At 55.7% G+C, this 14,263-nt stretch overlaps 1 protein-coding gene across 4 annotated transcripts in view; it reads right to left on the bottom strand.

Moving 5' to 3' along the window:
- Positions 1-2,696: 2,696 nt before the first annotated feature.
- The window catches only part of ARID3A (AT-rich interaction domain 3A), a 35,363-nt gene continuing 23,796 nt past the window's right edge, over positions 2,697-14,263 (bottom strand). For all 4 annotated transcript variants that reach the window (XM_027546664.1, XM_027546667.1, XM_027546665.1 and 1 more), the window contains exons 4-9: positions 13,972-14,044; positions 10,847-11,030; positions 10,305-10,552; positions 8,160-8,441; positions 6,525-6,623; positions 2,697-6,104 (exon numbers count right to left, since the gene is read on the bottom strand). In XM_027546664.1, the coding sequence (XP_027402465.1) occupies positions 5,920-6,104; positions 6,525-6,623; positions 8,160-8,441; positions 10,305-10,552; positions 10,847-11,030; positions 13,972-14,044 (1,071 nt within the window). In that variant the 3' untranslated portion in view covers positions 2,697-5,919. The remainder of the gene's footprint in view (positions 6,105-6,524; positions 6,624-8,159; positions 8,442-10,304; positions 10,553-10,846; positions 11,031-13,971; positions 14,045-14,263) is intronic.

The following is a 14,263-nucleotide window of genomic DNA, read 5'->3' on the forward strand; positions in this document are numbered from 1 at the left end:
TGTACCCAGAAGCAATATGGGGACTGGGTGCTGTGTACGTTCCCCAACCCCGCCGCGCGATCTAGGAGGAGAGGATGGGCAGGAGAGGGGAGGAGGGGGCCTACCTGGAGAAGGCGCAGCGCTGGAGCCGGGGACTCCGCAGGCCCAGGCCCGGCCGCCAGGTGGCAGGCTCGAGCCATTCACCGAGATGCTAGAGGGAGTCGCTCCAAGCCCGGGGGGCCAACAGCAACAAGCAGCAACCGGGGAGAGGGGGCGGGACGCGTCAGAGGGTGTCAGGGGGTACCGGCCTGATCGGTCGGAAAGGCTTCCCTGAACAGGTGTCCAGAAGAGAAAGAGGGACAGACGCGCGAACAAAGGCCCTGAGGCTGACCGTGGTGGGGGGAGCTGGACATGGGGACCTGGGTTTTATTTTATCCCAGGGAAGTTGGGGGGAGGGGTGTGGAATGTGAAACTGAAGGACTTTTGTAAATTGGAGAGAGGTGGGTGTCCAAATCTCCAGAAGCTTCCAAAAGGGGAAACTGAGGCAAGTACTACCTAGTCTGAAGATGAATTGGAGCTAGAACCCCGCTTCCTCAAACTTTTTTTGTTCTTAATGTGAATAAGAAAAATGAAACACTTTGAATGGTTATTTACATTTTCCAGATACCATTTTCCCCAAACCACATCTTTCTCTGAATCTTGGGCATTCTCTGGAACCCCAGTTGAGAATGGTGACACCCTGCACCTCCCAGGGGTGGGCCAAGGTGGCCTTTTTCCAACCCCCAACTCAGGGCTTGAACCCGGTCCTCCTTCTGAGCAGAGGGGCAAGTCACTGCCCAGCTCTGGGCCTCAGTTTCCCCAGGGGCCAGTCGGGAATGCTGATTTGAACCCTGGGTCTGGGTGCTCCTCTGGGGAGGTCTTCCCTGGCTAAGTTGCCAAGCAACTTAGCCTCCTGGGGTTCCAGGAGGAAAGGTGGGCCCTGCAGGTGCAGGTCGAAGGGGGACCTGTTACAAACAGAAGTCGAAGACGTGGAAGCCAGGGCATGGGCAGGCCAGGGCTCCGCTGGAGGGCAGGCAGCTGCGGTGCAGTCCCGGGCCCCCTCCTTCCCCTCCTTCCTTTTCCCCTCCTCCCGTCACGGGGGGACCCAGCTCAGCTGGGCTGATGTGTGAGGTCAGAGGTCACCCCACCCCCAGCCTGGTTCCGGAATGAGGACAGACCAGTTGTGTCAGAGGGCCAGGACAAAAGCCACACTTTGGGGGCCTCTCGGACCACCCAGTCGCCAGACCTCCTTGGTGCCAGCCTGGCGTCCCATCCCAGATCCACTAACGCTCCTAGGCCTGAGGACGTAAGGGTAGGGGGTGGGGCAGAATGGGGAAACCGAGGCACAGAGGTCTGCAAAACCGCTCTGGGTCTAAGCCCCCCAACCCCGTTCTTTATTCCCTACTCGGGTATTAAGCGCCTTCTGTTTGCAGGCTGAGGGTACACACTGCCCGGTCTCCCGCCCTGCCCACCTGGAGCCGGAGCCCAGAGAGGGGGCACTGTGGGTTGGCGAGGACCGGGAACCCAGGCTCAAATCCAGCGCCTAGCCTGCTAAGTGCACTAATGGCGTTGCGGAAGGCTGATGACTCAAGCGAAAACCCTCTTCTTCGGGCTCCGGGCTGGCTCCCGCGGCTCTGCTGATCAGACGTGGTTTTGAGTTTCACCTCCAGGGAGGCTCCCCCGGCCTACTCACAGGCACGGAGTGGGAGGCTCAGCGGGGATCTGAGAGGCTAGGGAGGAGGGGGTGGGGCCCGACCCCCTCCCTGCATCCCTCCCCAGCCTCGGGGCTGTGTAACCTCAGGGCCTCTGGGCCCCTCTCTGGGCCTCTTCAGAGGAATGAAGATGCTGGACTGGCCGATCCAGTTTGCCCAGAAGGCCTTAAAAAAAAAAAAAAAATCACTTTTACTTTACCTCCGAGACCGGGAGGGCAGGGGGGCTCTGAGAGGCAGGTGGGTTAACCCCTGTCCTCTGAGTTCCTCAGGTCCCCCTGGTTCACAGAGGCTGGGACCACGTGAATGGGCTACAGGGAGGCACATGCACCAGGAGGGGTGAAATTGTTTTTCCTCCCTCAATGCAGACTTAGGGGCTGACCCAGGCAGGAGAGACCGGCCCAGGCCAGCGGATGCTGGGGAGCCAGGTGGCAAGAGGCCAGTCCTACCCACCATTTGGCCACGCTGACCTTGAGGCCATTAGTCCTCTGTTCATGGGGTGGGGGCGAGAGGTAGATGAAGAAAGGATACTTAGAAAATGCTCAGGTGTTTCCCTCCCAGGTGTGTTGAGCCCGAGGGTCCCAGGGCTAAGTCTGCCTCTTGGTCCGCTTACTTTGGGTCCTCAGGTCAAGTGTAGAAGTGTGGACTGAACCATAGCCGGAAGGCTGGGGAATGGGTGCTGGGTGGACCCATATGGCTGCCAAGACTGCCTGGGCTCCTCCTGGTGGGCGTGTGGGGGTCCCTACATTTCACCCACAAGGGCCAGGCACTGCCGACTTGGGGGTGGGTTGTCCACTGTCCCCTCCTCCCCCCACCATGGCACCCACTGGAGGACATCGGGGATGTGGCTTAGTGGTCCTGGGGGGCACAGTCCCCACTGGGGGACCTCACCATCAGGCCCTCAGCCTCCTGCCACCAGGAGCAGAGTAGGGGTGGGGCGACGCCCAAAAAAAACCACCAGAGGAGCCGTTTTCTGTTAAAAGTCAGAAGTGTTTTGTCTTGTTTTAATATTTCATCAGCTTTACAGGGTTACAATTGTCTTAAATATTTCTGAAGTTTAAATACAATCTGCATAATAATGTTATAAAATGTAAACTTTCAGTGTTCGTTTAAATTTCAAAATCACACTTTTTTTTTTTTGTCTTTTTCCCCCTTCCTTTTAATACCTGAATATCCTGCAAAAACTGAAATAAATCGTCACAGGCTGCCCTGCCACAGCCAAGGTGCGACAGGTTGAGCCCAGCCAGAGGTAGAGAGTAGTTTTACGTCTTTTTATTGGAAGTTTTTTTTCCCTTTAACCTGAGTTCAGGCGTGCTCCCCACGCCTTCTGACAAACCCCAGAGAAACTGAAATTTCACAAGTCAGGCATGAAAGGCTGAAGTCGTGTTTGCCAAGAAAAAAATGCAGAAGCAAAATTAAGGGAAAAAAAATGGTGGTGGGCAAAAATGCTAACAGTGAGAAAAGTGACTGTACAAACACACAACTATTACAAACCAACCCGCCACCCCGTGCCCACCCCCCACCCCCGCCCACCCCCCAGCTGGACAGCTACAGACCTGCGGCCAGTTTGGAGGTCACAAGGAAGGTTCTAGAAGCAGCCCATCCACAAGCATCAGCAGATCAGGGGTACCCCTCGAGCCCCTCTCCACCCTGAGTTTGGGGGTCCCCATCCAAGGCATGCTGCTAAGCCCCACCTGTTCAGGAATGAATAGCACTCAACCCCGGTCCCCCGGGTTTGCATAAAGGGTGCTAAGTGCACCCCAGAAACCCACACCAATAGGTAGCGGTGGGGCTGGGAGTGTGGGGGTGCTGATTGAAGCGACCTAGGCAGAGGCAGGGCCCCTTGGAGGACGAAGTCCCTCCTGGCCCCAGGACCCCCTGCTATTCCCATGGCTGGTGGGTACCCCCTCCTGGGCCCATGCCCCCTCCCCTACAATCATCAGCGTTGCCCAGCACCACAGGCACACCCTGAGTCAGATGCAGGGTGGGGTGGGGCATTGCCTGCACGAAGCTCTGTCCCCTGATGCCGGGTCCCCGCGACACAGGTCGATGCAACAGCACACATGCGTGGGACCCTGAACTGGAGGCTAGGGAGGTGGGCACCTGGGCGGGGGTTTTGGCATCAAGAGTCAGACCTGAGGTAGAAACCGAAACTCGCAGCAGACACCCCCCCTCTATGAGGCCGGCAGGAAGCGGGTAGGGGGCAGAGGGCAGCCCCACACACTCTCGGGGTCAGGTGAGGGAAGAGCAGAGAGAGAAGAGAGAACGGCAAACAAGAGGGGGCAGATTGTGTCTGGGAACAAAAGGATCACCCTCCCACAATGATTGTGCCGCTGCAGTGGGAGACGACAGGAGGGGAGACTGTTCCGGAAGCAGGAAGAAAGGCCCAAGCCCTGTGCCACCCTCTCCTGGGAAGGTGGGGGGCGTCAGCAACCCTGAGATACACCAAAGAAATGGGTTCCCTCCCAGAGACACACCTCACCCCACAGGAAGGCAAACCCGATGAGACTGGGGGCTCAGGACCACCCCCAAGGTCTCCAAGGCAACAAGATGACGCCTGGGTTGGGAGACAGCAGGCTGCTGGTGGCGCCCCACCCCTCCGGTCTGGTTAGGCTGGGCTCCAGGGTCCAATTAGAGTTTCCAGGCTCACCTGGGAACAGCTGCGTTCTTCCCAGCCCACCCCCACCCTCAGACGGATGTGAAAAAGCGCTACCTCGCTACCTCGCATGAGGGAGGCACAGCCCTAGCCAACACTACCTGGTCCCATGGACGGAAGGAAACTGGGCCCCCAAAAGCACACCTGGGCTTAAGGAGGACGGATGTGCAGGTGCCCCTGACCCCCAGCTGCATGCCACCAACGCCTGCCTTCTGACCCAGGGAACAGGGTTGAGGAGGGGGAGGAGTGCAGGGCCCCCTCGGCCTGCAGTTCCTCGAGTCACTGCAGGGCTCCCAGCATTTAGAGGGACAAAGTTAAAGAGATGAGAATGGGAGTGGGGTGGGGTGAGGGGGTTCAGGGTGCCATGGCCCCAGAAACCTCACCCTGAGCTAAGGCCGGCTCACCCCCATCCCCAGACATGGCATCCCCAGAAGCAGTGCTCTCAGGCAAGGCCAGTCCCCAGGCCGTGTTCATCCCTGAGACAGGAGCCTGGGGTTGGCAGGGGAGCACCCCCCACCCCAGCAATTTCTCCTTTTGAGTTAAGACTTCAGGGCTCCCGACTGAGGAGCCCAGCCTGAAACACAAGTCCGGTGACATCTAGCATTCAGCATCCCTGCCCCTCTTCCCCCAGGACCCCGCCATGCACCCCCCACCCCAGCCAGCCCAGCCCAGCCCACAGCACCTGAGTTCATCGGCTCTGCTGACTCCAGCCCAGGCATCCAGTGTCCTGGGCCCACTGCACCACAGGAAATGCACAACCGAACCCAAATCAGTCATGGGAAAAATAAAGGGTATTACTTGGGTTTTTTTGCCTTTTTTTTTTTTTTCTTTTTCAAGTCCAGTTTCCCTGAATGAACACAAATATATAGATATATATATATCCTTTTCCTAGGTTTGATTCCTCCCCCAAGAATAAAATAGAATATTTACAAAACAAAACCCCTAAAACCTCTTAAAAACCCTATAGAGTTTGAATTTCACTATTTCTTTTAAAAAAACAACAACAGTTCCCAAAAGCAACAACAAAAAAATTCAACTGATCTTGGCTCAGGGGTTTCATTCAACACAAGGAGCTGGGTGTGGTGAGTGTGTGACAAATGGACAAAAAAAAAAGCAAAGAAAAAAAACAGATAAAAATGAAAAAACACAGTGCAGGGATGTATGAGGTAAACAGGATTGGCCTGTTGAAACCAGACACCAGTCCACATGGGTCCACCAGGGCTTCAGGAGAGCCCTAGTAGACATTTGCCTCTCTCATTTCTAATTTCCTTTCATATTCTCACAATTCATCTCTGAATGTCCAAAACCTGAGTAATTCAAGTGTTCCTTGGTTTTCCCCTGTTTTATTAAATTTTCTTTATATATATATATATATATATATGTATATATATTTTTCTTTTCTTTTTGGCGTTAAGCTGTCGCTCCTCTGTGGATACCTCCCCTCCCCACCCGTATCTTCCGCCATCCCAGCCCCTGCTTGGCCCACCTGGACCCCCTGCCCATTCTGGCAGGTTCCCAGGGTGGGGAGTGTAGCGGTTAAGGCAATGAGTTGTTTGAGGTAGATGTGGGGGGTGCAGACATCCCTGCCGGCCCTGCCTGGCTGCCTGCACTGCTGCTGCTGCTGCTGTTGGTCCCGCTGTTTCCTCCCCGGCTGCTGCTGCCTCCACCTTTGCTGGGAGCGGAGGGTGGCGTGGGGGCCGGCGGCTGGGCAAACAGCACTCCTGGTGCAAGGACAGGAGGAGAGATAAGTCGTGGAGAATGTAAAAGGTCACATGACAGGGGCAAGCCATTCCTGAGCGATTCCCAGCAAAGTCCCTCTCCCCCAGGACACCACCACTTCCTCAAGCCTCCCCTCATGGGGTCTTTAGAGCAACAGAGCTGTTCTGTGTCAACATTGCCACCTGGTGGCCTATAGGAGTCATGGGTCTGACCACATTATTTTTGAAGTACACAACACGTGATATGACCATGCTGAGCACTTAGTACTTGCTGAGCACCTGGCCAAGTATAAGACACAGACTATCTCTCATACTCTAGTCTCATAAGGGAAGAGCTCTGGGCTCAAGCCAGCCACACCGGAGGGGCAACCAGGACTCCAGAAAGACATGGTCAAAGTGGGCGTGCATGCCAGGCCAGCCTACCTGTGTACATGATTCCATTAATCTCTACTGACATGCTAATACTGTTGCTGCCGTTGGTGCTGGTCAGGTTCGCAGCCGAGTCCTGGCGGCTCTCGGAGGCTGCGGGAAGAAGAAAAAACACCCTTTGTCACCGAAAACCAGCCCCCATGCAATAAGCTGTATCATGTGGGTCCTCCCCACCAGATGTGAAGCTTCACAAAGCTTCAGACCTGATCTCTCAGCAGCGCACACAGTAGGTATTCAACAAATACTTATTGAATAAGAATGTATTTGTCTTGAATTTGCTTTTTTGCATGATTACAACTCTTGTTTTCCCCTAATAATTAAAAAAATTTTTTTTCTTAATTTTTTGGCCTCACTGCAAAGCAGGTGGGATCTTAGCTCCTCAACCAGGGATGGAAGTCTCGTGCCCCCTGCAGTGGAAGTGGAAAGTCTTAGCCACTGGACTGCCGGGGAAGTCCTTTTCTAATAATTTTTATTGGAGTATAGTTGATTTACAATGTTAAGTTTTTCAGGTGTACAGCATGATTACAAGTCTTAAGCAATGTGCTTGTGCTTAGTCACTCAGTCGTGTCCGACTCTTTGCAACCCTATGGACTGTAACCCGCCAGGTTCCTGTGTCCATGGGGATTCTCATGGGGCAAGAATACTGGAGTGGGTTGCCATTCCCTTCTCCAGGAGATCTTACCGATCCAGGGATTGAACCTGGATCTCCTGCATTGCAGATTCTTTATTGTCTGAGTCACCAGGGAAGCCCAAATCATGTCATTCTTTTTAATGGCCAAAGTATTCCAGCCTTGGTTCATTCATTCCCCTACTGATGGACACACTAGGGACATCATGCAAACATCTGCAGTGAACATCCTTGGACACCTGAGTTTCCCTGAGCCCTTGCATCAGCTCTGCTCTAGATACCAAGCAGAATCACCCAGTCCTGGGGCAAGTACATCTTCTATCTTTAAAAGACATTCCTGGGACTTTCCTGGCAGTCCAGTGGTTAATGCTCCATGCTTCCAATGCAGCAGGCACAGGTTTGATCCCTGGTCAGGGAACTAAGATCCCACATGTTCCGAGGCACAGTCAAAAAAAAAAAAAAGACTGCCAAGTTGTCACCTGTTTACACGCCCACCAGCAGGACCAAGGGAGCCCATTTCTACCACATCCTGAACAATATTTGATATTATCAAACTCTGATGGATGAAAAATGGTATCCCCTAGTTAACTTGCAGAGCCCCAAAGACATGGAGTTGAACAATTTTTCCTATTAGTTTATAAGTTGTACTCCCCAGGTGACTCAGTGGCAAAGAATCCATCTGCCAATGCAGGAGCCACAGGAGACGTGGGTTCAATCCCTGGGTTGGAAAGATCCCCTGCAGGAGGAAATGGCAAACTACTCTAGTATTCTTGCATGGAGAATCCCATGGACAGAGAAGCCTGGTAGGCTATAGTCCATGGAGTTGTACAGTTGCATACGACTGAGTATGCATGATGAGTCCCAGCTGCCCATTCCTTGTACTGATCTGTTAATCTTTTTTTTCTTGTTGACCTGTAGGCACTCTTTACATATGTTGGCTATGAGGCCCTTCTCTTGTGCTTGTGCAAGAAGCACAGAGGGTCTGAGTGCTGGGGTGGTACCTTGGCTGTTGATCCGGATGCTCATAGGCAACTGTGCTGTCATGGCCAGGAAGTTCTGCTGAAGTGCCCGCTGCATCAGCCGCTGCTGTTCCTCTGCCACCAGGGCCATCTTCTTCTCAGGAGGCTCCCCAGACTCCAGTTTCTCCCTAAGTTGCTCCAGGGCAGCTGCCTGGGCTGCCACGGCCGCCTGGGCTGCTACTGCCTGGGCCGCCACCACTGGGTGACCTGCCAGGGAGACTGGCAGGCGGCCGGGGACTGTGATAGGGATGGCTGCATCCTCCTCTGGACAGGAGAGAAGAGGAGTTGGTGGCCAGAAGGGAATGGAGGTAGCTTAGTCCCTGCTTCCCACACAAGGCAGGAAGGTGCCTCCTTGAATACCTTCCCTGATGGGGTGCTCATTTCCTCTCCAGGGATGAAGTGGACAGATTTTGGAACAAACAACAAGTGCTAAGAGCCTTTCTACTCTCAGGCTGACATCAGATACCGCCATAATGGTAACAATACTAGTGATAGTATACAGTACTGCTTGGCATTATTAAGTAGTATTATACAAAGACCATAGCAGCACACATTACATACACATACAATACTAACTGCAAGAAGAGCTCGCCACATCTTGTCTAAAGCACTTAATGTGAACCATCTCAACAGCCCCATTTCTACCTAGACACCCTCTTCTCCACTTCACTGCTGAGAAAGCCAAGGCTCAGAGAGGATGGATAACTTTCCTGAGGCCATTGAGCTGAAGAGAAGTTGAGCTGAAATCAAACGCATGCAGCCCAAGCCCAGAACCAGCTCTGGACCATTCTCCTCTCCAGCGGTTGAAACAAACAACCCCATCATTCCCACTCACTGGTCCCACTGTGACCCACTCTCTCTTCTCCCAATTCTTCCTCCTGAGTCTCTCCCTAGTGGCCGGGGGCTGCCTCTCCAGGTGGACCCCATTGCAACTTTTGCACTTGCCAGCCCCTCTGCCCTGGAGTCTCTGCAGCCACCTCTGCTACTCTTGGCTCCAAAGAGCCCCTCGGACCCATTACAACCATCTTTCCCCAGCTCCCTCATGAGCTCCATCGGGTTCAGATCTCTCTTTTGTTCCCCACTGTCCTCCTGAGCTCCAGCACAGGGCTCGCAGAGAACAGATGCTTAATGATATTCACAGGTATGGCTGTGACTCCCTGAGGCTGGGGTGGGGTAAACAGAGGCCCATGGAGGTTGGAGGAGCTGACACTGGTGAGATCTCCTTCACCTTAGATCTAACCAGCCCTGAATTCTCAGGGTGCTGGGAGATCACCCTGGATACCTGGGCCAAGTCTGTGACATAGGGAGTCGCAGTTCGTGTGGCAGATGAGAAACGGGACCTCGGACAGGTGCACCAGCCTGCTTGAGGCCAGGCCGCCACATGAGCTGTTGGTGATTCTGTGTTAGGAAGGATTCAGAGGCTCCGTGATCGACTGGTAATGTCTGCCACAGATGGGGTCTAGGGTGTTGCACGCTGGGCATTTTACACACTGAAGGTCCCCAACAACTCCACAAAGGTATAATCTCCTGCATATTTACCCATAACGAGAGCTAGGCTCAGAAAGGGGCAGTGAGCACTGAGCAATAGCTTCAAGGATGATTACAGTCAGTTTGATGACCCACACTGGGACCATGTGTTTAGAAGAATTCTAAAGCTCAAAGGGAAAAGAATACAGTGATCAACTAGCAATGTCTCCCACATGCAAGGGACTAGAGATAACCAGGGGCAGCAGCCTGGACCAATGCTACAATAAAAGAGTGATTAATCAGCAATGTTTGCCATGAGCAAAGGATAGGAAAATTGGGCATGGTTTGCCTTGTCCACCTTGGCACAGAATTGGAGGTAACAACTATTGATTCGTGATGTACACCAAGGGCACAGGTTTAGGGGAAACAAATTGATTAGAGATGTCTGCCTGCCATGGGCCAAGGCTGGAAGGAACAGCAATTGACTAGTAATATCTGCCATAGGCATACCACTGGTGGGTAGGTAGCCCCCTTCCACACCTACTTTGGGGCCTATCTTCCTGGTCACCCAGAAAGGGAAAGAGACATCCCCATCCCTAGGTCACACTGCCAGGCTAAAGGAGAATCATGATCAGGCCCCAGGCCCTGCGCAGCCCTCACCTTTCTTGATCTTGGGGGCTGGGGTGATGGAGCTGCCGTTGGTGCTGGCGGCCAGGCCCAGGGAGGACACAGGCAGCTTGGGCGAGGACAGCATGCTGTGGGCCCCGCCCGGCGAGTAGGCGAAGAGGGAGCCCCCAAAGCTCTGGCGCCGGCCCTCCCTCCGATTGCTGTCGATGGCTGCCTGGAGTTCGTTGGGGTTGCTGAGGCCACGCTTCTCACACTCGTAGGGGTACAGGTACTTCATATACCTGTGGGCAGGGACAAGAGGCAGGATGGCACCCAGGACACCTTGGGGGTCTGCTTGAAGCCAAGCCCCACCTCCCTGCCTGGATGCCCACGGGTCCTCTGAGCCCCTGTCCTCACCTATGCTGTTCCCTCTGTCGTGATGCCTGTCCTGCAGCACGTCCCATCCCCACGACCACCACCTGCTAATTCTTGAGCATTCAACCAGCAGGGCCGAAAGGCCGAGACTTTCCATGACCCCCTGCTCTGTGGTCCTTTCTACCTAGGGTCCTTTCTGCATGGTGTGAGCAGGCACTTACTGGGTGCGCAGCGTGAAGGCAGCGCTGGTGATGGATGTGGGCAGGTTCAGTCCCTTGGTGATCTCCCGCCACAGCTTCTTGTTGATGACCTCCACCAGGCCACCCTTCTCTGTCACCAGCACGTACAACATGAACAGGTCGAGCACCTGCTTCGCCATGATGGGGATGCGGTTCACAGGTGTCCCTGTGGAGAGGGGGGTGCTGTCACTTGGCACCTGGTACATCAGTGAGAATGGGTACCCCTGGCACAGCTGACCCAAGGCAGCTGGGCCTCTGGAGGGCTGCCCCTGGCATTATACGGGGTAAAGAAGCATCCCTGCTCCACCCAGTGTGACACTCAGCATCCCCTGGGGGCAGGGTCACTGGGTCAGACCCCAGCTTGCAAGAGCCCCGAGGCAGCTGTGTCTCTCAGTGTTTCCATCAGTGATCTGGGTTCATGCTGTTCATCTGTGGATGAGGGGGTGCTTCAGGGCCAACCTGGGGGCCCAGCATGAGAAACACAGCCTCTGTTATTCCTTCTACAACCAACAGCTACTAAAACAACTCCGCTGTGTTCCCAGAGGCTGGCTCCCTCCAGGTCCCCCAGGGCTCTGCAGTGGGGAAGCAGGGCTGGTTAATCTACTTTGCAGTTTAGATAGCAGAGAGGTGGGCCATCCAGGAGAGAGGGGCCCCTCCCTGCAGGCCTTCTCTCCACTTCTGCCCACCTTGATGGTCTGAGCCCCTGAAAACGTGCCTCCCAGCCAAGGGAGCCCCCAGGTCTCAGGTCAGTCTGCCTGGCACCTTCCTGACAGTGGAGAAGCCCCCAATTATACTTCTCCCCTGGGCAGTGAAATAACAGGTTTACTGTCTGTGGTCCCCACACTGTCCTGCTCACATGGAGTACCCCACCTCGTGCCCAGCTGACATACAGCAGGTGTCAATAAACAACAGTGAAGGCTGCTGGGCCCCTATCGTGGCCCTGAGGGCAGGCCTGCCTCCCCTGCAGAGATGGAATCTGGCTCCCGCCCCCTCTGTCCCCACTGCTCCCTCCGCCCCCACCACAGTGCCCTGGACCTGGGAACCTAGTTTCCTCTCCCCAGCCCCAGCAGGACATCTCAGAACCACCTCCTGCCAACCCTTGCTGCTTCCTAAGTCGCCAAATCCCCAAGGAACAAACAGCCTGGAGGGGAGGTGGTAAGATGGGCCTCAGATCCCCCCCAACTTCATTTTCCAGCTCAAGAAGGAGAGAGACAAGCAACACCAGGTGTCAGTGGCACATCCCGCCCCAGAGGCACCCCCAGCACCCACCTGGCCCACCCGGGATGCTGAGTTAGGCTCTGAGTTAGGCTTCTCCCAGGACCCTGGGCCCTGGCTCAGCAGCAGGCGGATGTTTATAGAAGACGCAGGGCTGGGTGAGCACAGAGAGGCATTGATGGAAGTGGGCAGGGGGGTGATAAGGAAGGGTGGAGAGGTCGTCAAGGAAACAGCAGGAGGGTGGGGTGCAGGCAGGACCCCTCCCCCACTTCTAGCCCCGGAGACTCTGGAGAACCATCCAGTTGGAGGCTTTGACTTTGTGATGGGGGCAGGGGAAGGAGGAATTACTGTCCCCCTGGAGTGAAGGGAAGGGGCTTGTGGGATGCAGGACACGATATCCAGATTCTCAGCCCCAAAGCCCTGCAGCCCAATTATAGATAGAGGGTTCAACAGGAAGGTGGGAAAGCAGGGCCTTAGAGCTGGGCTCTGAGGGATGCATAGGAGTTTGTTGCTTCCTATCCTCAGGAGCACCTGGCTTGGTAAGGGAGGCAGGGCTGGACACAGACCCTGAAAGCCCGGGTGGCCAGGAGCTGGGGCCTCAGAGAACCTGGCCTCACCAGCACCCCACTCCAGAGCAGCTCACCATATTCCCTCTGTGCCTCCAGGACACCAGGAACCCAGTCTTGGGCAGAATGGGTGGGCTTTGGGCCTAAGGGCTTGGAGCCCCATGGTTGAGGGGACAGTGAGGGGCTTGGATAGGTGTGGATGGGGCTGATAAAGGGTGGGGTAGGAGCTCTCTGACCACATAGGGGGCAGCTGGGCTGGAAGATAACTGGGCTGGGCTGGACTCCTCCACCCTTGGCACAGGAGGGGTTAAAGCGGAGGCCGCAGCCCCCTCCCCTTTCATCTCCTTCCCTTCCGGCCTGGGCCTGTGTTTACAGAAGCTGCTAGCAGGGAGAGGCAGGCAGGGGCCCTGGACAAAGAAGCTGCCTGGCTGGCCCCTGCAGCCCACACCGGCCCCACCCCTTCCTGCCTCTCAGGCCTCAGTTTCCTTCCCTGAACGGTGGGGGCATGGGGGTATCAGGGAAATGAGCCCACGGTGCAGTGGGTACTCCTAGGATCTGTGTCTGGCTGGAGCTCTGAGCTGGGGGTAGGGGGATACTGGGGGCCCTCTGGGCCTGGCTCTCCCTGAATGCCCCCCTAGGCCTGGCCTCTGTCCCTGGTCATCTCCTGTTTGCAAGGCTGTGTCTGGCATCTGCCAGACCCCGGGGGTGGGGGTAGGGGGCAGAGGTGGCTCGGGCCTGGTACCCTGTATTTGCATAATAACCGTGGCCCTGGCACTCAGCACATGTGGGCACTGACTGCCACACGGCAGGGGGTGCAGGTGGCCCATCTCACAGACTGAGGAACTGAGGCCCCAGGTGAGAGCAGGGAGAGGTCGGGATCCAAGCCTCCCACCAATTGCAGCAGCAGGAAGGCTGGTCTCCAGTCCGCCAGGAGCTTCTGCCCACCACCCAGCGCCTGCCATCCTGGGAATCCAACCCTGTTCCCCACACAGAGGCAGGCCTGCTATGGGGGATCCTGGGAGCAGCAAGGGAGGAAGCCTGCACTGTTACTTCTGGGTTGGGGTCCTGAGACCCCCCCACCCAAGGACATACCCTTTAGACTCTCACAGCTGTGCCTCCCCAACCAGACCTGCAGCGCTGAGCCTCCTCTGTCAGACACCCATGGCAAGACGGCGCCTCTTCTCTCAGACGCTTGCCACCATGGCAGGGCTGTGTCTCCTCCTCAGGCATCTCTTGGATGCCTCCAGCCATGGGGAGCTCACTTTCTGACACACCTGCCCCAGGCTATGGCCAGCAGGGCCCATCCTCCTGGCAGGCAGACCTCACCTCGTTTCTGCATGAAACTGAACAAGTCGTCCAGGAACTCCTTCCTCTTGGGGTCTGCATCCAGTTCGTAGAGCTGTGAAGGCAGGGAGGGGATGGGTGAGCGGGTGCCGGAGCTGGCAGCATGTCCATATCACTTGGAAAGTTAGTCAAGGGAACTGCCAGTAGGAGAGGCAGCAGGGGGTCTCAGCCCTGGCCCTGTCCCCCAGCGTCCGAACATCTGCCAAGGTCCTGCTCAGCAGGCAGCGAGAGCCTGCCCCTGCCATCAGACAAGGACAATGAGACACTGTCCTGG

This window comes from Bos indicus x Bos taurus, chromosome 7 (genome assembly GCF_003369695.1).
Source record: "Bos indicus x Bos taurus breed Angus x Brahman F1 hybrid chromosome 7, Bos_hybrid_MaternalHap_v2.0, whole genome shotgun sequence".
NCBI lineage: Eukaryota > Metazoa > Chordata > Mammalia > Artiodactyla > Bovidae > Bos > Bos indicus x Bos taurus.